The sequence below is a fragment of the Pungitius pungitius genome, chromosome 3 (assembly GCF_949316345.1).
Source record: "Pungitius pungitius chromosome 3, fPunPun2.1, whole genome shotgun sequence".
Taxonomy (NCBI): Eukaryota; Metazoa; Chordata; class Actinopteri; order Perciformes; family Gasterosteidae; genus Pungitius; species Pungitius pungitius.
In genome coordinates, this window is record NC_084902.1 from 15,595,234 (window position 1) to 15,610,982 (window position 15,749).

A 15,749-nucleotide genomic window follows, 5' to 3' on the forward strand; every position below is an offset into this window, starting at 1 on the left:
GTCTACAATAGATTTTTTGTTTTAGAGGGGATACTGCCATCTAGCTGTTAGACCAAGACACATAGTAAATGTAAGATAACATCCACAGTTCAGTCCATCTGAAAATGAATGGGAACTCACTTGTTTGGGCATCAGTTGCTCCCCAAGTATGACACGGTTTGTAATGAATTAAACCAAAAACAGTGTACAGATATAAAATAATTTAATTTCTCAACACAGACAAAAGGACGCTGCTGTACATGATCAAAATATTCCTGCAATATTTTACATTGTACAAGTCTATAGACCAATATAAATATGGCCACATTAAAAGCATTTTATAATAACCGAAATTGTGCGTATTAACCGGTGTTTTCTTCAAGGGTAACCTAAAAAGTAGTTAATGAAAATCTAAGTACCCCTATGTAATAGGAGTTCCAGCAATAGACGGCTTGTTTATGAACACACACACAGTAGCCAGGGGATTGCAAGGTTTGAGCTATTCCTTGTGTACAACTTTCTTTTTTCACTCTTGGAAAAGGGATGGTTGGAAATACAAAACATGCTGAGTCTTTACCCTTAGAAACCCCAGCCCCAAATGAAATACTTAATCAATTCTTTGTATTTAATAAACTACATGGAATAATCCCTTCAACACTGTATGCCGAGCTCCTCGCCCGTTCACTTGCAAACCTGTGATGCTGTCCTCTAATGTGTTTATTTTTAACACTCGAATTACAAAAAAAATACAACTTAGGACAATCACCCCGGTGTGAATAAAAAAAATGTTTGAAACCATTCCCAAAGGAACTTAGTGGACACAAATAGAGTCAGAGATCAGCAACAATATGTAAACATAGAACCAACAAATGGTGTTGGGCACAAACACAATGGTTTGGAAGGCCAACCGCGCAGAAGTTTCCTCCACAGTATTTTTCTACTTTTGTTCTGTATTTTTTTCCAGGATTTACTTACAAATACTATACTTAGAAATTGATGTAACTTTACAAAGATGTAAAATGGGCACTCATATGTGTGAGGACTGAGCAACAAAACAAATCCACCACTTTGTAGCTCACACAGTACGACTAAGATATTTTCATTTATGGTCCATACTTCTCAAATGTGTACAGGACTTCTATTTAACATGATTATTGAATATGTTCCTGTTGTCAGCAGTTTTAATGAAAATATTTTCCAAATCTGTATCTTTTAAGCTAGTGCAGTTCGGTCATTGTTTACATGTTCTTTTAAAATCCAAACTTTACATTTCTCTCTCCTCACAAAGCTTGCAACGTCATAGCTCATCCACCCTCTTACAGACACATAAAACTGTGCTGCTGTTCAAGTCGTCCCCTTTCAGTGCTGCATGTATCCATGTGCAACGGTGTTCATTAACCAGCATACACGCTTCTGAGGTATACATGCAGATCAGTCTGTGGTTTGCAGAGTTCATCGCCGTACAGTTCAGGGTTTAGTGATGTGAACTTCACTAGTGCCGCTACCATTGGTGGTCGTGGTGATGATGTACTGGGTGGTAGCTTGCTGATTGGCCGGTTGCTGCTCCAGATGCTCGGCGTGGCCCTGCGTTGTGTTCTGAGGAACAGTTTGCTTAGTCTCCAGCTCATTCTGACCCTCAGAGATGACGTAGTGTGTCTGTAGGACAGGGATGAGAACGTCTTAAGTTCCATATTTAAGGGTTCAGTTAGTGCCATAAGCCACAAAGTTTATTTCTGAATTTTTGCCCACTTCAATTTTCTTGACCAAGATACACGTGTCTAAAAGATGTGCATGCCGAGGACGTGTATCTCATGTGGGCCAAATCTTCTTTTGATTTTTCTGTCATTTTATATCACCTTGATTGTGTATATATAAAAAAATTTTTTTAAACACACTTGATTACTTCCGGTTTCCTATTAAAGTCCCTGAGAACAATAAGAAATACCAGGCTGACTTCTGTCAGTGCAATATAATAAGTTATACATTTTTATTTTAGATTATATCAGAAGAAAAAAAAGTTTAGAAAAAAATCAAAATAATTTCCAGCTTGAATGCGACGTAACCAGAGTTGTTCTGAATCTTGGGTGGTTGTCGCTGCCTCCACCTGCTCCAAAGCAGCTGGTTTTGCAAGATCACGCAAGATTCATGAGAATCGCGTTAGAATGGGTTCCGCTTTGGAAAAAGTATTGCCATTCTTCACAGGTGAAATGCATTTGTGGTAAAGTGACTAATGTGTTTGAATGGTTTCATGTACGTCTCAGCTTTACGATTTTTTTTAATACTACATTTACATGCAGCACATATTTTGAAGTTTGCCGTAAAAACAAAATAAAAATAGAGCTTTTGTCTGTAAAAGAGACCCTTATTTTACCTATGAAAAAAACATGGGTGAGAAAGATTAAACAGCTCCCATGTGACTTCCTAAACTACAGCCTAAGGTCCTTGGCACTCACCGTTTTCACCTGGTTACTGTTTACTCCAGATACAGGAGTGGTGGCCTCAGCTATCACGTATTGCGTGTGAGGTAGAGCCATCATCTGGATCTCAGATGCTGCCACAGTAAAAAAAAAAAAAAGACATATTACCCTCAGAAGCAATCTTACAGTATCAAGGCATTCAAAGAAATAGCGACTGAGGGAGCAAGCAAGTAACTCACAGTAGCCTCGGTAGTTCCAGTTTCCGGGTATGTAGGCATGCTGCACAGTGCCCTGCTGCTGCTGCTGTTGTTGTTGCTGCTGCTGCTGCTGCTGCTGCTGCGGCGTGCTGCTGGTCTGCAGGGTGTGGCTCTGAGTTAAGGTCACAGGGGTCAGCTGGGTCGGACTCAGCTCCTGACTGGGCTGCTGGGAGGTGGGGCTTAGAGGTTGACCGGTGACCTAAAAGAAAGTGATGCAATGTTGTATTTTCAAGTTTACCATTATGGGACCAACAAGAGGTGATATTATCAGTCTGAGGGGGAGGGTTTACCTGGCCGGCACCTTGTCCAGGGCCTGAAGCCTCGTTGACCTGGATGTGTTGTACCTGGATCGAGTGTTGGCTGTAGCCGTGAGGGTCATGCAGTTGGCTCACATCTACTGTTGGGTGCTGGGAATGTGGTGGGGAAGCCTGTGAAATACAGTAGGAAATAAAAAGGGAATTTTACTTGACAAAACATCAAAGCAATTGTGGACAAACGCTCACGGTCCAAGGTGGCACGATCAAATTATTTATTTTCCTTTAACCAGCATGCACAAACAAAAGGATTTATAAAGAGAAAAAGCAGGAGCTGGTACAAGAAAGCATTCTTGTTTCTGTGGTTTAAATAATCATTTATTAATTATTTTCAATGTGTGGCGTCATGTTTACACAATGCAGCTCCCAGATATCAAAGTGCACAACTGTGGTCGTAGAGCAGGACGTTGTTAAAATGCTGATACAGCCTTTCATCAAATGATTTGAAAAAACACTTATGATCCCAGATCAGGTTGCAGATCTTACCGGAGCCACCTGCACCACCTGCAGCTGAATGTGCTGCGGCTGGGATAGGTTGCCTCCTGCCTGAGACACTGGGATGTACTGGATCCTCTGGTAGTCTCCCTGCGCTGTGCGGTAGTCTGCTGTCAGTGTTTGAGAAAGCTCCGTCATGGCCTGGGTCAGCAAATCTGTTGTCTGTGAAGAGAAGTTAAGTTATAATATCAGATTGTCGTCTTCTCTCTTTATTAATTCTGATGCCAGTCCAGTTTTATACATCATTAATTTACACATTGAAGCTTTGTATTATACTATCAGCAATTTTTGTATATTTACGCAGAACATCACACATTGTCGTCAATCCACCGAGCATTGCTGCTCAGCACGTTTGTCACTCTTCCTTACCACGACAGCCTCGGCTGTGGAACTGTCCGCACTGATGACGGCGGGAGCACCACTGATGACAGCCGCAGTCAGAGGAGCCTGAATGGTACTGACGAGTTGGGCAAACTCGGGATGCTTCTTCCTGATGTGCTGAACCATCTTGGTCTGAGATACAAGCACAGAGAGTGATCAGGATTGTGGATGAGCTTATGTATGTGGAACTGCTTAGGCTTTCTTTGACAAAAGCTTCATGCCCACCTTGCTGCTGTACTGCTTGGCACAGTGCGGGCAACAGACCGGTGCAGTGGCGATGGTGCCGGTCAGCTGTGTGTGGGTGCTCAGCATGGGGTCTGGTTCACCAGGAGCAGCTGGACGCAGCTTACGGATGCTGGGAGGCAGCTCTGCCCCGGGGTGGTTCTTCAGGATGTGTGCTTTCCGCTTACTGGCACTCTTATACACCTGCACACAGAGATCCACCAGATTGACTCATTGACATAGTGAAAGGTCAAATTCAGAGTTTGAGGTGAAGTTTGCACATTTGGTTTGAGGCATAGAACTTAAATAAATAAATACATTTAAAAAAACAAAAATGACAAATCTTCTAAAAATAACACACATAGCAGGATGGTGGAAACAGACCTTGTCACAATACTGACAGAAGTAGTCCCTGTTGGGCTTGATAATCGGCAGTGTGAGTTCTGGCACATCATCAATACGCATCTCCGGGTGACGCTTGGATAAATGATTAACCTGTGATAAGAAAAACAAAGCAAAGTGTACTGGAATATCTCCAACTACCCTGTCAACAAACAAATGGCTTTCTGTAACGTGTCGCTCACCAGCATTCCTCTTCGTCTGAATCCCATCATGCACACTCTGCATTTGAACATGAAGCTCTCGAAGTCCGTGGTGGGCACCTTCAGTTTGAGGGTTTTGGAGCGGTGGATTCGGTCTGCCTTCTTGGCCTCTCTGTCGGGATTGTGCATGCGCTGCATGTGCTCCCGCAGCTTATCTTTCCTCTTAATGCCACAGGAAGAGAACTGCCACATGAGAACTGACATATCTATTTAATCCTTACTTTTATCTTTCAATGATTCATATTACCTTGAATTGTTTGCCACATGTTGAGCACAGAAAGTCCTTGCGGTCAGAGTGGCGTAACATGTGCAAGCGCAGCTTGTCCGGCCGGCAGAAAGCCTTTTCACAGTCTAGACACTGGAAAATCTTCTCTGAATGGAAGCAGCGGATATGCTTCTTCACCTATGAGAGAACATTTCAAAATCTGAGTAAATTACTCAACCTACTGTCTAAAATAGAATTTTCCTTTGCTTAAATTCTAGCCAGCTATATTGAACACTTGACACTATTGATTGAGACCATGAACTGTTTCCTGAGGAAATAAATCAAGTAAGAAAGCACCTTCACATTGACCCGTTCAGACTACTGCCTAGTTCTAAGGGGCCAACAAAGACATGCATTACCACAGAGACATGTATTGCTGACTGACCTGGATGAAGTCAGTAAATGTCTTCTTGCAGGAAGGACAGGTGAAGCAGCCGTTCACAGCATGCATCCCTACGTGGTCTTTGAGCAGCTCCAGCCTTTCAAAGGTTTCCGGGCACAAGAGACAAGAGTAGGAGCGGTTTTCCGTGTGCACCAACAGATGGTCCTCCAGGGCCGAGTCGCTCGTGAAGGTCTTGCTGCAGATGTGGCAGGAAAAGGCGTAGGCGTCCCGGCCGTGGACCCGCAAGTGCTGATCCAGCTTTTCTTTGTCCCGGAAGGCCTTTCCACAGTGGGTGCATTTAAAAGGACGAAAACTTTTCCTTATGAAAAGGTGCTGCAGCGCTGCATTCTGAAGAGGACAAAAGAGAGGAAACCCCAACAGTGATTACTGACATGGAGGCTGATGGATGCAACAGCATGTGCAGATCCAGAAATGGCCCTTGAATACTAACACCACGGACAACGACAAAAAATAATCTTTGAAGCAAATGTTTTTTGTCTGCCATCCTCCTGGTCCTACCTACCTGCACATCCATCTTTGAGGGAAGCGCGCATTAAGGGAGAGAGACACACTTTTTGTAAAGCAAAAATGGCCACCGCTACACCATATAAACTTATCTAAAGCGCTGTTATATTTGGCTTAACACCGCAGTCTTACCCGAATCCTCTTGGCACGGCGCATTTCCTGAGACGTGAGGTGGCCTTCTGATTGGCTGCTCTGTGCTGGGTCCTCCTTTAGTGGAACGGGCACGTCCGTGTCGGAGGGCGGGGTGACGGACTCTGAAGCCGGCTCCCCTGCAGGAGGGGCAAGTTGTTCCTCTGACTCGGTCTCTGGCGCATCCTCAGACTCCATCTCCACCACCTTCATCCCATTCTCAGCGGCCTCCTCTCGCTCCTCTAGAGGCTTCTCTGTCAATTCCAGCATCTCGTGCTTAAAAAGGTTAAAAGCAGAACAATTTATTTGGCCATATCAATTAACCAATGAATCAACAAAGTCCAGATTGATGCCGCTCTTACTGTGGTCTTTTCCCCAGCGGCGTCGACTTGCGGATCCAAGCGAATGAATTTAGGTGGACGTCCCGGTCTTCTTCCGGTCCCAAATCTCCTTCGGCCTCTTCCTCGACCCCGGCCTCTGGATCTGAGGAGGAAAGAAACAACAAATCTGATCATTTAAAGGCTCTTATGTGAACTAAAGAAAACTAGAAAATGTACAGTCTAATGAGTTGTTTTGCCTGGTAACAGAGTTTAACTTGTCATCATGCATGTTGAGATGTTGCTGCAGTTGTTCGGAGCTCACAAAGCGGCGGTTACACTCATAACAAGGCCAGTTCTTCTCCTGCTCCCGAAGCACTGAAGGAACAAGAGAAATGTGATGTTAATGCAGGAAATATTTTGGTATATAAGAAAAATCGATAGTGTTGTTATTGAGTATGCTGTGCAGCAACTCACCTTTTCTCTCCTCTTCGGTGACATTGTGGATCTTCTGGTTGACAAACTCTGCATAAGAGGCCGCATACCACACCTGAAGAGGTAAAGGAAAACACAAATCACTGCAGACTATTCAAATATACTTGATTTACTGGTGATTCATTGACTATGAAATCATTCTCATTTATCAGATTTGCTGGTTAAATCTACACACGTGCTTCAAAAACATTTTAGGCCGGGGACACATGAGCAAATGCCACAAACACACTACATCGTTGGTGTGTAAATTCTATAGATTAAGAGAGGAAGACATGAAGCTCACAATTTGGAATAATGAAAGGCGAGCAACTTTAGAAACAAGGTTTTTAAGAAGGGCCTTCAACCTGAACTAGTGGAGGAAAGATTGTGAACACACACTAGATTTTGCATTGTCACATTATTGGTCTTATAACACAATAAAAATATGTTTGTGTATGGTGTGAATGATTGCCCGTAGGACCTTTAAATCAACCCAAAATGCCATCTGGGTTTATTTAGATCACACCGTATAAACAGCACAACACACAACCTGGACTACACAGGACTGACCTTGAGCTCTTGTTTGGGTTGGATATTCTTGATGGATGTGTAAAAGATCTCTGAGCCGTACTGGTAGGCAACCAGGTTCTGCTCCAGGTGGTTCTGAGCAGGTCTCACAAACATCATCCAGTTACAACTCTCCTCATCAGAAAGATCCAACCACATGTCCTCGGACTTCTCTCCATCTTTCTGTGCATCCAGCATGCGCAGCTGAGACAACGAGCAATAACAGGGAATAGAGATCAGACAGGGAGAGTGCAACCGTAGACTGCACATTCACATGCTGGTACACACGTTTCCCTCAGTTCTTACTTGCCAAGCACTTTCCTATAAAGCTCAGTGCAGCTCAATCCCACAGTAAAATCGACATAATTAAGGAAAGCGTCAAAGTAATCAATCAGAGATGAGTCATGCAGGGGCGCAGTTTACTTTTAGATGGATGTAGTGGTCCTGCAGTTCACTCTGACAGACCAGGTGTCCCTCCACAGGACCGAACTGCGTGCGCTTCGGGATGCGTCTCTTGGAGAACACTCCGCCCAGGAAGCGATCGATGTAGAGGACCAGAGGCAGGCTGGCCCGGGCCTTGGATATCACGGGCCGGTTGGGGATGGGGTGCAGGGGGCCGTGCTTCAGGCACACCGAGGGGTTGGCACTGTTACACTCGTCACACCCTGAGAAGCCACAATACAAAAAAGATCAATAAGAGACAGTGCCAATAGAGATATAGATACGGAATAAAAAAAACAATAGTACTTGTTAATCGTTTTGTGTTTAACTTTTTCACCTTAAAACATACATATGATAATTTCCATTGTTTTTTTTGTTTGTTTTTTTAAATTTGGCACATTTGCGAATTGAAGAAACATCCCTTTATATTGTTAATCTAGAAAACAAATAACAGATCCAGAGTTCTAGTTGATTTTTTGCTAGTTTCAAGTTCTATATTTGGACTTCAGTGAGCCGAGTGCATTAAATAAACATCGTTTCAGAAGTCCAGGTACAGAAAAAGACTGGACATCCCCTGCTGTCTGCTCTACGTGAGGGACTCACAGAGGCTGTGGGGGTTAAATGATTGAGGCAGGCGAGGCTCCCAGTCATCCATATCAGATTCTTCATCTTCATCTTCGTCAGAATCGTCTGTGGAGTCTGTGGCCCCGAGGGGACTGATGGGGGGGTCCGCCATGTCAGCCATGGAGGGGAGCGAATTGGACGCAGAAAGCTGCTCCTGTGTGTATATTAGATCATTTTACAGTTTTAATTCCGCTCTGATTATCTTTATCCGAGAAAAGCTGAATTGTTCTCATCTACATGCTTATCCACGTGAAACATTGAAATCAAAATGTGAAAAGGGACTAATAAACCTATCCATGGATATTTTTACACCACCAGAGAATACTAATAATGCTCATTTATAATATTGTGTGTATGCAAAAACAAATTCTGTGGTTGTCCAGTGAAAAGAAATCCATCAATCACTTCTGAGGGAAGCGCAGTGACATTAATCAAAACGTTGACCTGTGATACTTAAGAAGATGATATTTGTCCCTCGCGTCACTTAATGGTGTCATGCCCTCACCTGGGAGACCGCCTCCAGAATAGCTTGGGGAGCCTCTGCAACATTGCTGAGAACATGCAGATTGGCAGCATTCATGTTCTGTCCACTGGGCAACAAAACCGTGACCTACGAATGAGAGGACATTGCACTGAAGTTCAAGACCACCAGGTGGCACACAGCCATCACATGACAGTACCTGGTAAACGTACCTGTTGAGTTGTGCCATCCTGCTGAATGTAAGCCACCTGTGGCTGGTCAGCGAATACAGTCTGAAAGAGAAGTTGAACACTTCGCTGTGGGATAGTCTTGCAGGGCCAAGTGCACGCTATGAATTGTACAACTTGGCACATTTGGAAATAAAGCAATGTTTCCAGAGTTGCTTATTTTTGTAAAACATGCCAACACCCTCTCCCGTAAAAAGGCAGGGTAAACACAACACTATTTGCCTTGGCCTCCTTAAAATCCACCACCCCATAAATTGCTTAAAATACCAGTTAACAGTATGAAAAAAACCCCCATCTGTTCTTACCTGAGTGCCATCTGCAGGGTGAATGTAAACCAGCGTGTGCTCTGCAGACTCTACAGAGGTGTAAGAGTTCCCGTCTGCTGTATAAACCACCTGCTGCTCTCCCCGGTCCGCCTGATCTCCGCTGTACACGATCTGGGCCACTGTGCCGCCTTCAAAATGCACCTGCGAAACGTGTGCAGGAGACACCAACACCAATTAATAGAGTATGTGATGAACATCTTATGAACTTTCTGACCGTAAGGGACCAAAGACTTCGAAACTCCCATTATATTCTATTGACTAAAACCACACGTGTGAGCTGTGAAGCTTGGGCCACTGCAGTAACCATGTGCAGTGTTTCACAGGGATGAATTCAAGTGTGCTGTATTCTTTTCTACTGTAACCGGCTGGTGGATCATGGCTCTTCGGGGACAATTCAGACCTGTGTACTGTTGCCGGCATCGTTGTCAGAAGCCTGACTCCACACAGCTGAGGGTTCCTGTTTGGTCTCCATGGCAGCACGTTGTCAGGCCTGTAGCCAACGTCACCTCTCACGTCACTCTTGAGGCAGCCACAGACGCCTGTAATGCACACAAGCAAGGTGACTGGGGATGATGAGAGTAATAATACAAATAAAAAAACTGTATGATTAATGGTAAATAACGGGTCCTTCAAAGTCAAATATGGATGGCTTGATTGCTCAGGCATTGTGTCACATCGATCATATACACTGGGGGCTCAAAGAGTGTAATGCCGTGGAGTTACAGGCTCATCGAAGTGTTTCTATGAGGCTCGAGGCTCGAATGAAGCTTCTCTCGTGGCGAAGGGACACTGAATTAAACCGCACGTGCGAGCCGCAGCGCGCATTTTCCCCCGTTTTCCACACACGGCGATGACAGCACGTCCACGCCAAAATACAAGCAGCGTGACAGTTGTGTTAGTTCTGAGCGGTCACACGGGATCCTCCGCGGGGGTACGAGGCAAAACAAGGTTACCGTTAGCTCTCGGGCCAGGCCGGGAAACAGTCCCTAAAAACAGACGCATATCGGCACAAAAGCCGCTGTGAAATCTCACGGCTGTGAAAACTCATTTAGAAATCGCGTTGGTTTAATGAATATAAAAATGCAATCCCCCCTATTTTAACCCCGCAGGTTCTCGGTCCCAACTGGACCATACCACACAAACCTGCGCTTTGGAAACCCGGGCATTTACCGCAGCGCAACATAAGCATTACGGCCGTATAATCCCGGCGTAAGGCCGACCTCCGAGCTACAGATAACCGGGCAGACGCCGCGACGTGGACTGCATTCTGCAATGTTTCACACGGTTGGATTTATTGCGGCAAAAGACCGAATTATTTGGGTACACCCACCCGTCCCCCATTTCTAGTTGAGCCCAGCCCTTCAAGACTACCATGAACAAGGAAGAACGGGCTCCATTTTGGGTGGGACTAACAACAACAGGAGCATCCGAAGAGAGCCAATAAAAAAACATACCATCTCTATCGGTTCAAATGCGCTAAAGCACCCTGCTCATTTAATTTATAGTGACAGAAAAACGAACGAGGAGTCGATCTATATTAGTAGTGTTAAAGCCAATTCCTATAGTCTTACATTTGTGGAAAGCGTACAAGTTGTTCTTACCTCAGAATGGTAGCTGCAGAGGCGGCTGCATTGCATATATTAACATAATCTGCCTAGCAACACGCAGCAGCGCGGCTTGTGATTGGTGGTGATTTACTCAGGGACTGAAACAATTTGTGAAGTTTTAAAAGATTACCATCCAAAAACAATATATATTGCTCTCAAAATTAAATAATATTGTGAGGTTGTTAACAGTGTGTTAACAGTGCAAATGTGTTAATTAATCGTTCAAATGGCTTAATATTTCAGCCAATCATAAAAATCAAATCCCCCAGTTGTCCAATTAAATTAAATCTGCAGTGGTGCAGGGATGACGTTTTTTTGTAGGCCAACCAATAAAAACTATGAATACATTTATTGGGCCAGCCCCGGAAACTAGATAGATATCCTATACAATTGAAAACATGCCACATATGTGTTATTATTTTTCAAGTGTTAATGCAACGGCATTATCCACCCAAACATTGAAAATCTATAGACTACGAGAGTAAGGTAACTGGATGGGGTGAACATGTTAATTAGTTTCTCTCTAATAACTTCTTTGCTTCCCTCTGGTGGTCAAAGATAGAAACTGCAACATTATTCTCATCAAGTTACAACAATTCAGACATGAGTGTGTACTTCCGGATAATACTTTCAAAATACAGTTGCCAAATTCAAGGAATCGAACTAAACTAACACAATACTATTTTTTTATTGTGTACGTTCAATTATATTCACATGTATCAATGCAACATTATGATGGAACTATTTTTTTCAAGTTGTACCTACATGGTGGCATACTGCCATTTCCACTGTGAGCGTTAGGAATACAGTGACAAAAGCAGAATTATTTAAAAATAATCAAATTCATAAAAGCTACACTTAATGATCATTCTATGTAAACCATATAGAAAAATGAAATACAATGTTACTTGATCCAACATTACTGTTGTGATTTGTTTTGGTTTGAGGTATTACTGTTATCTTAAGCCAACTGTACACCTATTGTGAAAATGTTATTTTTTATAAATCCAAAAGGTCATTCTTGGCATTACGCTTGACTGAAATCTAAATCACGTGTGTATATTTCAACTTGCGATCAAAAAGAAGAATTGCAGTCAAGTTATGCGGAAGGTGCAGACGATGTTCATCCGGTAAGTACTTTCAAAATAATGTTGGCAAACTGAAGGAATCAAAATAAACTGTCAGAAACGGTCGTTTTTATAATCGTAAATCTTATTTTCAATCCTTCATCATCATTTAAAATCAGATGTGTCAATAAAGACGAATTATGTTGGAGCTAATTTAATGGACTATTGTACAGATATAGTTACATCCCACCACTTCCACTGGAGCTTTAAAAATACAGCTAAAAACTGAACAGAACGAAACGTTTTAGAAATTACTATTGACCAACCTCCCGATCTTCAAATCGGTTTTATTGCTGACATAAAAGAGCACTTCATTCAGTTGCAAACTGAAGCCATCTGTTTACAATATCAAACAGTCGTGAGGTCATTGTGTGTTTTAATACTGATAATATTTATGTCGTTTTATTCAATTAACAATATTAACCAAGAACACAAATATGCGTTGGGACTAATTTTCTTTATATCAATATTTTATGTACAGAAATGACAGCCCAACACCATTTCCAGTCAGTACTTTCAAAACAGTCTCGGAACAATGTTCAAAAAGCATCAATAAAATATGAATCAAACTCTTTCTGTTGAATACTTTGAAGTTAAATAAGCGGAGCCTGATGGGTTTAGAAATACAATATAAAAATGCTACAAGACATATGAATTAAATCACATAAATTAAACCCAGTTTGAAACCACAATATACAGTGAGTCACTACAATTATTCTCCACTTGCAACTAAAATACTATGAACAAAGATTGTGTTGTTACACACCATTTGAAGGCGGTGACAGTGACAGGTATGACTGAGTACATAAAAATATATTATAATATATTGATCAAACACAGCACACAACACAAACAGCCACTGCCCACGGGGGGGAATCTGTACTTCTTTTCACATTGTAAAAACAGGCAGTATAAACAAGTATTTTTTAATTAAACAGAGCAAAAAGATTTTTGTACTACTCTCTCCATGCACTGTTGCTTTCCATTCACCATGTGCTCATTTTTAAATGTCTTGTGTACTTGATTACAATTCAACAATCATGCCATTAGGGTTTTTGTTGGTACTTGTATTGGTCAATTAGTCTGTGGGTGCATGTGGCCTCTTGCAAATTGGGCAAAAAGCAGAAAATGTGTTTGGAGACTTCAGTCTCAGTAACTGTATTTATGTTTCATTTTAGTGTGTAAGCAAATGAACAAACTGTTTAAGAGTTCATCTAGAATGGGTTCTCTCCAGTTAAAGTGCTTTTTAACCACATGAGTAAGGGACATTTCTATAATACACCCTTTGAATAATACCAGACACATTAATCCTGTTATGTCTTTAGGATCAATGTGCGGAAATTTAGGAATCTGCACAGAGAAAGTTGGTGACGGAAAGCCAAAATATCACTTGTTGAGAGTTTGAGCATTTTTTCAATGAACCTTGGAAGCTAAAACAAAAAATGATCTGCACTGTTTTCTTCTCATTTCTCCCATGATTAAATTTGACAAACAGATATGTGCAAATTCATCTTATTCCAACACGTCTGGCTGATGATTAAAAAATGACTAACCGCTGAGTGTTATGCCTGAAGCAAAGATCAAATTGACAGAATGCCTTTTCCAATTGAGTCATCTGAGAGAGAAAAGACTGACAATTTAAGAAGAAAATAAATGAGTTGAGGGTAACATATAATCAAATCACAAAGGGCTGATTGTGTTTTGTTGTATGCATGCATAATCCCAATTAAAACATCAAATTGAAAAAAGAAAATGAGACCTTTGTCTATTACATTGGCCTGAAAACTGAGAGAATGTTCCCTCTTGTCTTTAACATACGTGTGTGTGTGTCTATTCCACGAAATAAGAGTAGCCTGATCCACTGGAATTAGAATAAGGTGCGTTTCTTTCAGAAAGAAAGTATTTGAATGCACCATTGTGCTTCTTCTTCTCCCCGGAAAAAGCATTGCAATACCTCTTCAGCAGCTTTCAACCAACCAAAGTGGTGGAAGACGTATGTAGACTCCTCACTTAATGCAATACCCTGTTCTACATTATTAAGACCTTGCGTTAAAAGTACACTTCATGCCTTCCAATTGATTCTACAAACACACATACAGCGGGTAAAATAAGTATTGAACACGTCACCATTTTTTTCAGTAAATATATTTCCAAAGGAGCTATTGGCATGACATTTTCACCAATAATACATACATACAAAGAAACCAAAACAAAGAAGTTCAGAAATAAAGTTATGTGTAATAATGTTAAATGACAAAGGGGAAAAAGTATTGTATTTGTAGTATTTGTACAAATAGTCGCATGCATTGCTCTGGTGTGATTTTGGCCCTTTACTTATTTCACCTGCTGTATTAATAGTAAAAATACACCTATTACATCTAAAAGATTCACAAATATCTTTATTTTCTTTTTGGGGGTTGGGGAGGGATCAGAAACCCTAATCTAATTAAACCTATAGTGGAACCATGCATCCTCTGAATGCTCTATGTCTCACGTTCGTGTCTGTTAAATTTCACGAGTCTGTGATAATCCAAGAGGTCAACATTTCATAGTGATACCAAGTTTGGATATATACCTATTCCTGTTGTGATTCCGGAACAAACCGATGGCATTACATTCCTTTGTTATTTTTATTTCCACTGCGTATTGCGTTTGTGATATTTTGTGTGGAGCGCGTCACTGGGAGGCATCAAGGGGTTTCCCCCCCTGCAGAATGCATGAGTGTGTGAGTGTGTGGCCCATAAAACATCACACATAGTGGCCAAAGAACGGACATACCCGGGTCGTGTAATACTTCAGTGTACCCGTCTGCACTTCCACTGTCACACCGGCTGACTGTTGCTCCCGAGCACAACAAACACCGCGCCGTGGTGCTCCGGTTGGGTGGGTGCTCCGGCCGCCTGGTGGCGCAGTGCGCACGATCCGATGACCCGGGGAGGGAGGGAAGGAGGGAGGAGGAGGAGGAGGAGGCAGCGCAGCCGCCCACAGAGACCACAGCCTCCGTCCACATTTCCAGAGGACACCGACACTCAGTCAGCCAGCGACGCGTTGTGTCGAGCTCCAGAAACAAACCGAAGCGAAGCCCGACTCGTCCCGCTGATCGCGCGGAGACAGCTGTCTCTCTCTCTCTCTCGGGATATATAGAAGTTACCCACGGTGCCACAAACCGAAGACCGTGGAAGATGGGTTCAGTGGCGGCGATGTGCGTCCTGATTCTGGGCGTTGTGGTCCCCGCGCTGTCCGGATACATCGAGGTATGTGATCGGAGACGGTCCGCGCTTTATTCCCGGGGGGGGGGGGGGGGGGGGTGTAAGTCTGAGCCGGATAAAAACAACGGCGGCTTTTGCTCCTCTTTTCGGCCTGTACATGTGTACTCCGTCCACATGAGACATTTGTGTCTCGCGTGGCCTCTCCTGGTGGGACAGTTTATTTTCTTTCCGCGCACAAGTGGCGAAATCGATCCGATCGATTTGCGTTAAAAGCCTGATGGCAGAATTTACGCAACACTTTTAATGACATTGTTGAAAGCGGCTTGCATGCGGATCCGGTGGCTTTCAGGTCGCTTTCCTCCTCGTCCCCCTGAGCCCTTG

At 42.9% G+C, this 15,749-nt stretch overlaps 2 protein-coding genes across 9 annotated transcripts in view; one reads left to right on the forward strand and one right to left on the reverse strand.

Moving 5' to 3' along the window:
• Positions 1–185: 185 nt before the first annotated feature.
• Positions 186–11,077, reverse strand: prdm10 (PR domain containing 10). Of its 4 annotated transcripts, none has more exons than XM_037468157.2 (23): positions 11,027–11,077; positions 9,826–9,964; positions 9,405–9,566; positions 9,085–9,144; positions 8,897–9,001; positions 8,371–8,545; positions 7,750–7,991; positions 7,330–7,530; positions 6,763–6,835; positions 6,546–6,663; positions 6,331–6,451; positions 5,972–6,244; positions 5,318–5,662; positions 4,915–5,070; positions 4,650–4,829; positions 4,450–4,560; positions 4,069–4,269; positions 3,832–3,975; positions 3,454–3,624; positions 2,944–3,081; positions 2,636–2,852; positions 2,433–2,530; positions 186–1,635 (listed from the first exon to the last, which is right to left on the reverse strand). In XM_037468157.2, exons 2-23 carry the CDS (start codon positions 9,895–9,897, stop codon positions 1,447–1,449), a joined length of 3,552 nt encoding a protein of 1,183 aa, XP_037324054.2. In that variant the 5' UTR covers positions 9,898–9,964; positions 11,027–11,077; the 3' UTR covers positions 186–1,446. The 4 variants fall into 4 exon arrangements, with proteins under 4 accessions (XP_037324054.2, XP_062417241.1, XP_062417240.1 ...); XM_062561257.1 differs by having other exon boundaries at positions 10,997–11,027; XM_062561256.1 differs by lacking the exon at positions 11,027–11,077 and adding an exon at positions 10,756–10,951.
• Positions 11,078–15,108: 4,031 nt separating this feature from the next.
• Positions 15,109–15,749, forward strand: part of aplp2 (amyloid beta (A4) precursor-like protein 2) — a 44,451-nt gene continuing 43,810 nt past the window's right edge. For 4 of the 5 annotated variants that reach the window (XM_037451931.2, XM_037452099.2, XM_037452020.2 and 1 more), the window contains exon 1: positions 15,115–15,413. In XM_037451931.2, coding sequence (XP_037307828.2) covers positions 15,342–15,413 — 72 coding nt within the window. In that variant the 5' untranslated portion in view covers positions 15,115–15,341. Of the gene's footprint in view, positions 15,414–15,749 lie in introns of all 5 variants that reach the window. The other variant, XM_037452268.2, reaches the window with a different exon arrangement.